The sequence below is a fragment of the Solanum pennellii genome, chromosome 7, assembly GCF_001406875.1.
Source record: "Solanum pennellii chromosome 7, SPENNV200".
NCBI classification, from domain to species: Eukaryota; Viridiplantae; Streptophyta; class Magnoliopsida; order Solanales; family Solanaceae; genus Solanum; species Solanum pennellii.
Window position 1 is genome coordinate 71,814,697 of NC_028643.1, and position 12,298 is coordinate 71,826,994.

At 31.9% G+C, this 12,298-nt stretch overlaps 2 protein-coding genes across 2 annotated transcripts in view; one reads left to right on the plus strand and one right to left on the minus strand.

Moving 5' to 3' along the window:
- The window catches only part of LOC114077865, a 6,620-nt gene extending 4,664 nt beyond the window's left edge, over positions 1–1,956 (minus strand). The window contains exons 1-2 of the mRNA XM_027918216.1: positions 1,673–1,956; positions 4–58 (exon numbers count right to left, since the gene is read on the minus strand). Coding sequence (XP_027774017.1) covers positions 4–58; positions 1,673–1,720 — 103 coding nt within the window. The 5' untranslated portion in view covers positions 1,721–1,956. The remainder of the gene's footprint in view (positions 1–3; positions 59–1,672) is intronic.
- A 5,998-nt stretch (positions 1,957–7,954) lies between these two features.
- On the plus strand, positions 7,955–11,728 carry LOC107025536 (protein DETOXIFICATION 40). The gene is made up of 7 exons (XM_015226322.2): positions 7,955–8,339; positions 8,457–9,088; positions 9,557–9,613; positions 9,697–9,935; positions 10,148–10,266; positions 11,289–11,375; positions 11,498–11,728. Exons 1-7 carry the CDS (start codon positions 8,028–8,030, stop codon positions 11,561–11,563), a joined length of 1,512 nt encoding a protein of 503 aa, XP_015081808.1. The 5' UTR covers positions 7,955–8,027; the 3' UTR covers positions 11,564–11,728.
- The last annotated feature ends 570 nt before the right edge of the window (positions 11,729–12,298 follow it).

A 12,298-nucleotide genomic window follows, 5' to 3' on the forward strand; every position in this document is an offset into this window, starting at 1 on the left:
TATCACCAAAAAGCATAACAAAAGAACTTGAGAATTTCTCCAGCATTAAAAAGCTTCCCTGTAGTCATTTTAAACCATTATCTCATAACTACAATCCTCTGACCAATAATCAATTTGTGTAAAATATATCACTGAAGTTTCAAAATTACAATTTATGTTATTAGAAAGAATGTAGCAACTCTATCTTGCGTGCTATGAAGCACGTCATTTGGGTTGTAAGCCCAAAAACAGTTTCGTATAATGATCAGTCGAGTCACTATTAATTAAATTCCCTTTCATAGTAATACTTCTTACTTCACTGCTATACTATCACCTGATAAAATATTTCTTCAACTAAATAAGTTTGCTTATATTAGTCTTTCTTTTTCTTCATGGTCACAGTTCAACAGATGTAAATGTCACACAATCATCAAAAACATATAAAGACATATAACAATATACATTACTCTCTTCTAGAAATGAGAGAGTGAATACCACTATGTGCATTGTACAAAAAGCAGTAAAAATTATACTAAAAAGGGGTTGAACACTACTCTATTAATTAGTTGTACAAAAAGGAATGAACATTATACTTTTTAATATCCTATATGGTCTTTTGTTTTTATCTTGCTTCGAATGTTATTTCAAATGAAATGTAACTATCATTCGAGGGAATAGTAAGACAATAAAAAAGATTTTCCCATTCAATGTCATTTGGCAATGATGATGATGAATCATGGAAGTAACTTCACGGTTGAACAGTATGTCAGGCTTTGTTGTTAAGACATAGTGCGAGTTCATTACTTTATCCTCTCCTCGGGTTCAGTGCAAAATGTACAGAGGTTGTTGATACAAAAAAATCTGAAACTATAAATCAATTTTTAATGTATAAAAAAAACTCTAAAATGAAGTTACTGCTACTTTTAAATTATTCACATAAATATATTTTGTCAACAGCAATGTCATACCAAGTAAATAATATAATGAAAGCACACATGGCCAGTACAATCACAAAATCGATGAATTAGAGTAACCCCACTTTCACCAGCTAATAACTTATCATAATAAGCATCAACATCATTCCCAAACACAGAAAGAAGACCCATCCCAGTTATAACAACACGCTTTTCGGGGTCTTTTTCCCTTGTTGGAGCTGAAACTGTAGTGGATGAAGCTGAGATAAAAGGGGTTCTTTTGGGTCTCAATGGCTTTACATTGGTGAATTGGGGTATGGTTTTGAGAAATGGGTCGACCGGAGATGGCCGGAGAGATGAAGATTGGATAGCTTGCATGGTTACCGGCGGAGAAGGAAAGATGTAGTTGGTGGAGTTTCGGTGACAACAATGTGGATGCATGGGAAAGGCTTAAAACTACTGACAAATGTTCTATGAAATCACAATATATATATATATCTCCCTTATTTAGAAGAGGGAGTATAAAATTGTCTGATTTTCATCACATTAACACTTTTAAGTGTAAAAATTGAAACTTTAGGAACTCAAACAAAGAAATAGCAAACCCAGATGTTAAAATTTTCTGATCTTTATCATATTAACAGTTTTAAGTGCAAAAATTGAAAATTTGAGAACCAAAGAAGAAAAAAAACGAAACCCAGATGAGAAAAATCTCTAGCACATTTACAGAATTAAAAGCAAAAACTGAAAAAATGGAGAGAAAAAGAGTAATGGGTAACCTCTAGGTTGTTGTTGTTCATATGAAGATGAAGAAGAAAGAGAACCATGAATTACAGCTGAAGAAGTGAAAGCCAAAGCGATTTTCTCAAATCTCAAACAACAAATCTTCAATCCCAAATATATAAACACAACTACTTGTCGCCCTACCAATATTTGTTGAAGTATTCAAATTTCAAGAGCAGAAACAAAACACACCAAAATAGTCTCATGGCTACAAGAATCAAATCTGATGCTGCATGCAAGAACAAAACAATAATTTGATGAAATTTAAGCTCAAAAAGATTGTTACCTCAGTTGTATTCTACAGCTCTTCTTCTCTGTAATTTCTGACCACTATGCGATAAAACCTGTAATTTGTATTATCTGGACAGCAACATTGAAGCGAAATTTGAGGAAAAATGGAGATTAATGGAGAGGAATTGTGGAGGAGAAATCAATGTAGAAGCAAATGTGGAGGAGAAGTAAACAGGGAAAGAAGGAAAGTAGATAGACAATAAATGTACAGATGTAAAAAGTACAGCCAAACTACAAATCTCCTAATTTAATGGTAAAATTACATAATTATCCCTGTTAAATAAAATAAAATATATATTATATATTTAAAGTACAATTTGAGTAGCTTTGGGAACAGCTTTTTAAAGCAATATTTTTTGTCCTTAAAGCTGTGTTAGTCATATTTAAAGTACAATTTAAATATATATTTAAAGTACAATTTGAGTAGCTTTGGGAACAGCTTTTTAAAGCTGTGTTAGTCCTTTCAACTCCCTCTTCTAAATAAGGGAGATATATATATATATATATATATATATATATATAACTCATAGATTGGAATAATTAGCGGGTCAACTCACACTTATATTGACTATATATATATATATATACTACTATAGCATTTAAATATATTTATTATAGGCTGAAATTTGTTGCAAATCAACAAACTTATTATCATTGACAAGTAAAAAAATGATTAAAAGAAAAAAGAGAGCAACTGAGGAAGTTGCCTCCTTTTTTTTTAAAAAAAAAAAGAAGTGTTGTCTGCGGGACAGACACAGATTTCTTTATTTATTTATTATTATTTTACAAACACAGAGAAAACCTATTATTTTATGCTTATTATGTTAGATAAGATCGACAAGTTCAATTAAATTTTATGCCTATATATGATTTTAGTTCATTGTTAATGTTTGGTTCATTTGGTACTTTAGGGTTTGTTTGATTAATTTATCTTTTAAAGTGTCCATCCTTAATGAATAAAATTATATATAGTTAGTTTTGAATCTTAAATTGATTACATTGTCAGTTTTTAAGCTTGAACTGGAACTTACAGAAATCTCAGTTAATTATTTTCAAACGTTGTATGCTAGATACGTCTATATATGTATGTCGAGATACATAGGGTCAAAATTAGATGTAATTTGTTTTAGATCATCTTATACAAGTGGATTTGCATGTATCTGGGATACATGAACAAAACTCGCTCGCCTCCCTCCCATCTTGCTCACCACTTTCCTATGTAACAAGTTTGTAACTATGTAGTAAGATCCATGGAAGTTATACTTCCATGGATGATTGTGCAGGCAGGAAGATTTTAGATTTAGAAGAGAAGAATATATTTCTTAATACTGAAAAAATTATTTAAAATGAAGGAGATAGCTTCTATATATAGAAGTGTACATTAGTGTATTAAAAACATGTGCTAACTAATTCTGTTATAACTAACTTCTAACAAACTCCTCCAGCTCACTTTCTGCTAACACTCACTTAGCTATTTCTCAATACTATGTATCATGTATCTCATACACATGTGAATCACACCATATACATACATATACATGTATCTAGGATAAACGACTATCTCGTGTGCCTCTCTCCCTATTTTAGTATATCTTGTAGCAAAAATACATATATCTAGATGTATATATCTTCTTGAATATATGATAAAAAAAAATTGTGCAATATAGGTTTATATATATATATACACACATCAGAAGGTTATTAAGCTTCATCTGTTTTAAAAAGAGTTTAACAAATTATGATGTGTGGAGTTCAAGGAGAAAATGATAGCAATGTTGATATATTTCAGAACTTTGTTGTTGATAAAAGTAGCAACCAATTTTAGAAAGCATGATATGATATGGAGATCCAAAATTTATACTTTTGGGATGCATTCCCATTTTGAATGTGAAGTAAATACTGAAGAAGTTTACAATGTAGAAGTAAAATATTTTTATGAACAATTACATATATTATAAATAAAATATAAAATATGCACATTATACAACTAAATTTTTATTTCTTAATAATAAAAAGGTTTATAGTACAGAAAATATCTTGTATGACCAATCTGTTCGTTTTTTTTTTTTTGGTTTATAATACAACAAATGCTCTCTACTTTGCACTAATCCAAGGTTTTCATTGGTTTCTAAAAAAAGCAAGAAAAATAATGGTGATTGATGTGTCACCTAGGAAAACAACATGAAAAAATGGTGCAGGGTGCATAAGATTTTGTGTGAAAAATGAGAGTTGTCCCATATGCTTGTTACAAAAACATTATGAAGAATCTTTATTTGCAACACATTTTAAATATATGGAAATAAATAAATCATATAAATAAAATATGAAGAAACATGATTTTATTAATCAAGATAAATTGGGGTGTTGATCCCTTGATTCTACTCTCTTAAAATTTATTCATGATTCGAGGACCGTTAGTGGCGTATTTCTCGAACTAGGGTGATTTAGATTCGACCTCTCTATATGAATAATCCATCAATTTGCGGAGTATTCGAGATCTTGATCTCTTTATGGAATTTTTGAGATGCCTTTTAAGGGAATTTAGTACCCTTTATATAGGCATAAACTGGGTTTAGGGTTGAGTAGCCTCCAAGAATCCTAATATGAATTGAACACAATTTATAGAGTCCCAACTCGAATTGAAAACCTCTTCTAGAGTTTCACAAAATTTCAATGTCTACAAATGCCCCTGCTTGGAGTGAAGACTTGTTGAAACTCAAAGACGAGACTTGAAATGCTCATTCTTCCACCTTTTGCAGCTTCAAATTTTCATATTTGATTTAAGAGAGAAGAGATGAAGAGCAGATTGGTCCCACTGGGCGTGCCAATTTGTTTGCAATAAATTTTGAACATATGAAAAATAGACGAACCATACAAATAAAATATGAAGAAACATAATTTTATTCATCAAGATAGCGGGTACAATTCTTTTGATCCCTTGATTCTACTCTCCTAGGATTTATCCATGATTCGAGGGTCGTTAGTGGCATATTTCTCGAACTAGGATAATTTAGATTCTTACCTCTCTTTATGAATAAACCATCAATTTGTGGAGTATTCGAGATCTTGACCTCTTTATGAAATTTTCGAGATGTCTTTTAAGAGAATTTAGTACCCTTTATACAAGCATAAATTAGGATTTAGGGTTGAATAGCCTCCAAGAATCCTCTTTGAGTTGATTACAATTTGTAGAGTCCCAACTCAAATTAAACACGTCTTGTAGAGTCCCATAAAATTTCAATGTGTACAAATGTCCCCTGCTTCAAGGCTTGTCGGAGCGTAGACTTGATAAAACTCAAAGATGAGGCTTGAAGTACTCATTCTTCCACCTCTGCAACTTCAGATTTTCAGATTTGATTTAAAAGAGAAGAAATGAAGGGCAGATTTGGTACCACTTGTTTGCAACATATTTTAAACATATGAAAAATAAATAAATCATACAAATAAAATATGAAGAAACATGATTTTATTAATCAAGATAGATTGGGGGTACAATTATGTTGGTCCCTTGATTCTACTCTCTTAAGATTTATCCATGATTCGAGGGTCGTTAGTAGCGTATTTCTCGAACTAGGATGATTTACAATTTGACCTCTCTATATGAATAATCCATCAATTTACAGCTTCAGATTTTCAGATTTGATTTAAGAGAGAAGAGATAAAGAGCAGATTGGCCCCACTGGGCGTGCTAATTTGTTTGCAACAAATTTTGAACATATGAAAAATAGACGAACCATACAAATAAATATGAAGAAACATAATTTTATTCATCAAGATGGCGGGTACAATTCTGTTGATCATTTGATTCTACTCTCCTAGGATTCATCCATGATTCGAGGGCCATTAGTGGCATATTTCCCGAACTAGGATGATTTAGATTTTTACCTCTCTTTATGAATAAACCATCAATTTGCGGAATATTCGAGATCTTGATCTCTTATTTGAGTCGATTGATAAGGTGTATAAGAATAATATTGAATTGCTTGGATTAGTTATGTAGATCAAAGTCTATTTTTCATTTTGTGTATAGTTTATTGTATATTAAAAATAAAATACATTGCATCACTTCTATAAGAAAAATTGTTTACAAAAATACTCTCCACAAATATGATGGAAATGAGATAGAAAAGGTTTTGAGGGGCAATTGTGTTCTTAATTAACCATGCTATGATGCTAATACATGCATTAGAACTATTTGCATTACTAATATCACAGATTTCCATGTATATAGTAATACACACCTCAACATACCTATATGTTCAAAAATATACTAAACAAAATACTATTAATATATATATATATATATATATTTAATACATATATTATATTTTTAATACAATCTACCAAATGACCCGAAAATAATTAATGAATACAAGCAGCAAATGCGTATGATCCAAGGTTTTCAGAAAAACAATAAAAGAATAGTGATTAGTGTGTCACCTATGAAAAAAAAACAAGAAAAATGGTGCAGAATGCATGAGTTTTTGTGTGAAAAATGAGAGTTAAAAAAAAACATTATGAAGAATCTTCTACGTGCCAATTTTATTGTCTCTTTTCTTTTCCCAATTTTGTTTTCTACTAAAAGTTAAAATCTATGATAATAATCACTATTTTGAAAGCACGAGGAAAGACATAGTTTTTAATTTTGACCATGAAAATTAATATTATTTATTTTATTTAAAAAATTTTAAATTGAAGTTTAAGTATATATAATACTGAGCGAAGCATAAATCACGAGATACGTTAATTTCAAAACTTGAGGCTTAAGCCCTATAAGTTATGGTTTTTAAAATTTATAATATATTAAGATTAAACGTAGAAAACGTTTTAAAATTTAAAAAAATTCATTTTTAAAAATAGCATATTTTTAAAGTACAAATAATTTAATACTGTTAAAGTTATTCATAAGATACAAATGAATTATATGTTTTAACTTCCAAACAATTGAAAATTTCACAATTTCTTAAAATATATCATTAAACTACTCATATTACCTTTCTAAAACCAAAACAACAAATATCATCAGTACTACGTATAATTTAAAATATTCATCTTTCATGAATAAATACAAAATTGCTTTCAAACTAATATAAGTATATGATAATTTTGAGTGATAAACCAAGGCAATAGAAATAAATGAATATATAAATTTCAATTGTTTTGCTATTTTCAGAATAATGTTCAATCCATCCTCAATTAGTTATTATGCAATAATTGGCTTAATATCATGGCTAGTTATTTCAGATACACTCAGTGATCTTATTTATTATAGGTAATTGAAATGTTACATTGATTTGTTAAAAGAATTTGAAGGTCACACTGATTAGGGAAGAAATAGTTGAACGAACCCTAATTTCTTAGCGTTACGCATATTTAGGGCGCGTACGATCAAATATTTAAAATGTAAATTTCGCTTAAATTTCATACGTGCGTCTTAAAATATTTTACAAGTATTCCGTCCTAGACAAGTCCCAAACGACTTTTTAGACATGGATAATAACATTAGCTAAGTCCTTCTAGACTAAAATAATTAAAATATCACTAATATAATACAAATTTATTTACTTAAACCTAATTAACAGAGAGAGAGATTTTTTTTGTGTGAATTTTCCCTTTTCTTTTTGAAAATGAAATAAAATCAAATCTTTATCCCAAAATATGTCCTTTTATTTTTTATTTTTCAATTAAAATCTATCAAAAAATGTCAAAGATTAACCTTTTAAAAAACATTTAACCTAAACAAAGTAACCTCAAAGAGGATCAATGATCAAATATCTATAATAAGCAATCTTAATAGCTAAGTTACAAGTTGATTGTTTTAATTTTACTTTTATTGATGAGAGCTTATTACCTCGTAATCACCTCCCCGAAAAATATGGCTTTTAGTAAGAAAAAAATAAATAAATATCTATCCTTATTATAGACATTTATATTAATAAGCCTAGATTTTCTATTCATGTTTTTTTCATATATATACCTACCATACATTCACCATTCTATAACCAAATTCCTATAACTTCACTTTTTTTTTTTGCACTCTCAAATTCTCCATCATCAACCATGATATCCTCTGAAAATGATGTTAACCAGCCATTAATAGAAAAAAGCAGAGCTTCAGATTCTGAATCCAGCATTGAATTGGAGAGTGTTCTATTGGATCATTCGTTACCTCGATGGAATCGTCTGCGTCAGGCGACGTGGATCGAAATGAAACTCCTTTTCTCCCTTGCTGCTCCTGCCGTTATGGTTTACATGATCAATTATCTCATGTCGATGTCTACACAAATCTTCTCTGGCCACATTGGTAACCTTGAGCTTGCTGCTGCTTCACTTGGAAATACTGGCATTCAAATTTTTGTGTATGGGCTTATGGTATGCTAATGTATATATAAAACACCTTGATTTCTCCGATGATGATAATAACACTATCAATTGATTGATTATATGAAAAATTGTAGTTAATTTTTAATTTTTAATTTTTTTTAATAGTTGGGCATGGGAAGTGCTGTGGAGACACTTTGTGGTCAGGCATATGGAGCGAGGAAATACGATATGTTAGGAGTTTATCTTCAGAGATCGACGATTCTTCTCGTTCTAACAGGGGTATTGCTCACATTTGTTTATGTTTTCAGTAAGCCAATTTTGCTATTCCTAGGGCAATCACCAGAAATTGCATCAGCCGCTGCGATATTTGTGTATGGTCTGATACCACAAATTTTCGCGTATGCTGTGAATTTTCCGATCCAGAAATTCCTTCAAGCGCAGAGCATTGTGGCACCGAGTGCTTACATTTCTGCAGCGACATTGGTGTTGCATCTAGTGATGAGTTGGGTGGCTACTTATAAACTTGGGCTGGGTTTGCTAGGGGTGTCACTCGTATTGAGTTTATCGTGGTGGATGATAGTGATAGGTCAATTTGTGTATATTTTGAAGAGTGAGAAGTGTAATACAACATGGAATGGGTTTAGTTGGAAGGCGTTTTCGGGTTTGCCAGAGTTCTTTAAGTTATCAGCAGCATCAGCTGTGATGCTATGCTTGGAGTCATGGTATTTTCAGATAATCGTTCTGCTTGCTGGCTTGCTTGAAAATCCAGAATTGACTTTGGATTCGCTTTCTATTTGGTAAGACTGATCCTTCGGCAGAATTTCACAAGTGATCACATCATTATAGTTTAGTTCGTGTATCAAAGTTTCACGACTCTATTTTGTAACATAAAAGCCTATAATGTGCCTTCTTAAAGACCTTTTAGAACACAGTACAGCTGTTAGTAGTAGTAAAAAGCAGCCTCATGTAACGGCCATCTTTGCGTCTTGTTAAAGAAGTCCAGAAACCTTTTTAGCTTTGTTTTAATAGTCTTCAATTGAGATAATTTGATCATCATAAATCATAATAATAGATTATGCTTTGTGATGGTTAAAAGAAGTAACGAACTAATTTCCAACTTGTTTGGTCATTAAATTAAGCACATTGAGTATCTTTATATCTGTTTTTGTTGCAGCTTTGGATAAAGTCAGTTGATTATTTTCAGTAACCTAACCTTATTGTTTTTCCCCTTTTTATTCTGGCATGACAAAACCACAAATTAAAAGCATGACGATTTGTGGTTGGGTGTTCATGATATCAGTTGGATTCAATGCAGCCGCAAGGTCAGGTTTCCTTTCTCCACATTATCGATGCATAGTACATTTATCGACTTACATTTAATGTTAAATCATTGATAAATTAGCAGTGTACGAGTTAGCAATGAATTGGGAGCAGGGCATCCAAAATCAGCATCATTTTCAGTGAGAGTTGTCACAACATGCTCTTTCATCACCTCAGTGATTGCTGCAATCCTTGTTCTCACATTTCGTGACGTCCTTAGCTATGCCTTCACTGGAGGAGAAGTTGTGGCTGAAGCTGTCTCTGATCTCTGTCCGTTGCTCGCGCTTACCCTTGCACTTAATGGAATTCAGCCTGTCTTATCTGGTAATTACATATTAAGCATCTTAATTACTCTCTAGTTTCTGCATATTCAATCAAATTATTATAACATGATTGAGATTATTTCTTTTGGCAGAACATCTAAAGTTCCTCCTAAACTTGGCGCGTTTTATTCACTTAGGTGGGATCTGAATAAAACGCGTCAAGTTCTGGTGCCACACATTGAATAAGGATTTATAATTTTGAATCTTATATAGGTGTGGCTGTTGGCTGTGGATGGCAAACTTTTGTGGCTTATGTCAATGTAGGCTGCTATTACATTGTGGGAGTCCCATTGGGTGCTCTTCTTGGGTTCTACTTCAAACTTGGTGCTAAGGTATAATTTCACTTATATATAATACAAAGTAGAGTTAATAGTAAGAAAACATACCTAAAGGTGTCAAAATAGGCGGGCCCAACCCAACCCTATCCAACCCTAACAGGCTAGAGAGTTAAATGGGTTGGGCGTGCTGATACTTTTAATTAAAGGGTCAATAAAATAGCGACTCAACCCAGCCCTAAACGAGCCACAGGTTGGGACGGGTTGACCCTTCAACCTACTCTCTTAAAAATAGTATCGAATGTTGACGTCTATGAACACGACATCAATTCATACAAAAATTCATTTATAAATCACACACTTCGGTGAATACTTACAAAAATACATTTATGAATCACACACTTTGGTTAATACTTACAAAAATACATAATAACCAACGTAAGATTTAGCGGATAAATGTTGATCATTCCATCATTTCTCCCACAAAAAACTAGCTGGTTTAAAAGATTTCCAGCAACACAAGGCAGCCTAAATACTTAACAAATCTAAATTTCTAATTATTACATGACTCATTAATTAATGTTTCACAACTCCGCTTTCTACTTCCACCATCGATCACATTTGAATCAACATGTGATATTATTTCCTTAAGAAGTTCATCTTCATCTACAATTCACCATGCAAGATGATATTGCAAAATACTTGATTTTTTATTTTTCAAAATATTTATTCATAAATTTTTTACAAATAAAACACTATTAAAAATATATATAAAAATATTTTAAAAAATTAATAGCCCACGAACTGACCTCAGAAGCTTCAACGGGCCAAATGGAGCGGGCTAAAAAGCCTCGTTCATAAATGGGCCAAAAATATTAAGCCCAACCCCACTTATTTCAAGGGTTGGGTTGGACCGGCCTCGCGGCCAAGCCCATTTTAACGGCTCTGTCTATACTTTATCACGAGTTTCATCCCTTAACTATCCATTATTTTCATAACATACAGTATCACTTTCTTTATATTAAAACAAGTCTCAATGCTGAATGTACTAATTTTTTTGGTTGGGTGCATATGTACAGGGTATATGGTTAGGAATGATGGGTGGTACAGTTATGCAAACAGTAATTTTAATATGGATCACAATTCGAACTGATTGGAACAAAGAGGTAAATTATATTAAACTTCTTTTACCCATCTTTTTTTTTTATGGGAACTTGAGTACTTGACCATAAGAATTATTTGCACAGAGCTAAATGCAATTATTTCAATTTTTTTTATGACTTTGCAGGTTGAAGCAGCTCAAGGCAGGTTAAATAAATGGGGAGACAAGAAAGAGCCAGAGCTGAAGGAGTAGCACAACTTTCTTATTTGCTCACAAATTAATATGTCTTGCTAGATATGTTGGCAAGACTAGCTGGTCTAAGAAATGAAATAATATGAAAAGCTTTGAAACTTGAACATCTATTATCAACATCGTCATGAACGCCTTTCTCTTTGACAATATAATTAACTATTAAAAGTGTTCTTTCTCTAATAGTTTAAGCTTTTTGATGATATAGTCACACACTTTAACATGATATCAGAGCAAACATAGGTCTTCTGATCGAATCATTTGTTGGGTTTTATTTGCCCTAAATTTCTTACAATGTATAGGTTTTCCTTTAAGGAAAAGGTTTTGAATTGACTAATCCTTTTCTTGTAGGAAAATGTTTAGGACTCTATAAATAGAGGAATGTTCCTTCTAACTTAATCAGCATTCACAATGTAGTCTTAAAGGTTTTGAGAGTTTTGGTTAGGGGGAGAATTTATGGGTCACAAGCTTGATACGTTATCACTTGTGTGAACCTCCCATGCATTCCGAGTGAATTGGTTGAGGTTGTTTCCTCTGTATTTTGTACTCTCATATTTATAGTGGATTGCTCATCTCCTTTGTGGACGTAGGTCGATTGACCGAACCACGTTAAATCTTTGTGTCTTTTGGTATATTTCTCGTTGTCTTCTTACTCGTGGTCTTTCGAGATTTGCTTTGCTAGCTTCCGCGTTTACACCTGCTTATTTTCGGTCCTAACAAGTGGTATCAGAGCCAGAT

Bases quoted from the DNA above. Each gene is read 5' to 3' on its own strand.
- LOC107025536 (XM_015226322.2), top strand. From the start codon at position 8,028: ATGATATCCTCTGAAAATGATGTTAACCAGCCATTAATAGAAAAAAGC. The intron at 8,340-8,456 runs GTATGCTAATGT...TTTTTTTAATAG, and splicing joins TTTTTGTGTATGGGCTTATG to TTGGGCATGGGAAGTGCTGT. The intron at 9,614-9,696 runs GTCAGGTTTCCT...ATAAATTAGCAG, and splicing joins GGATTCAATGCAGCCGCAAG to TGTACGAGTTAGCAATGAAT.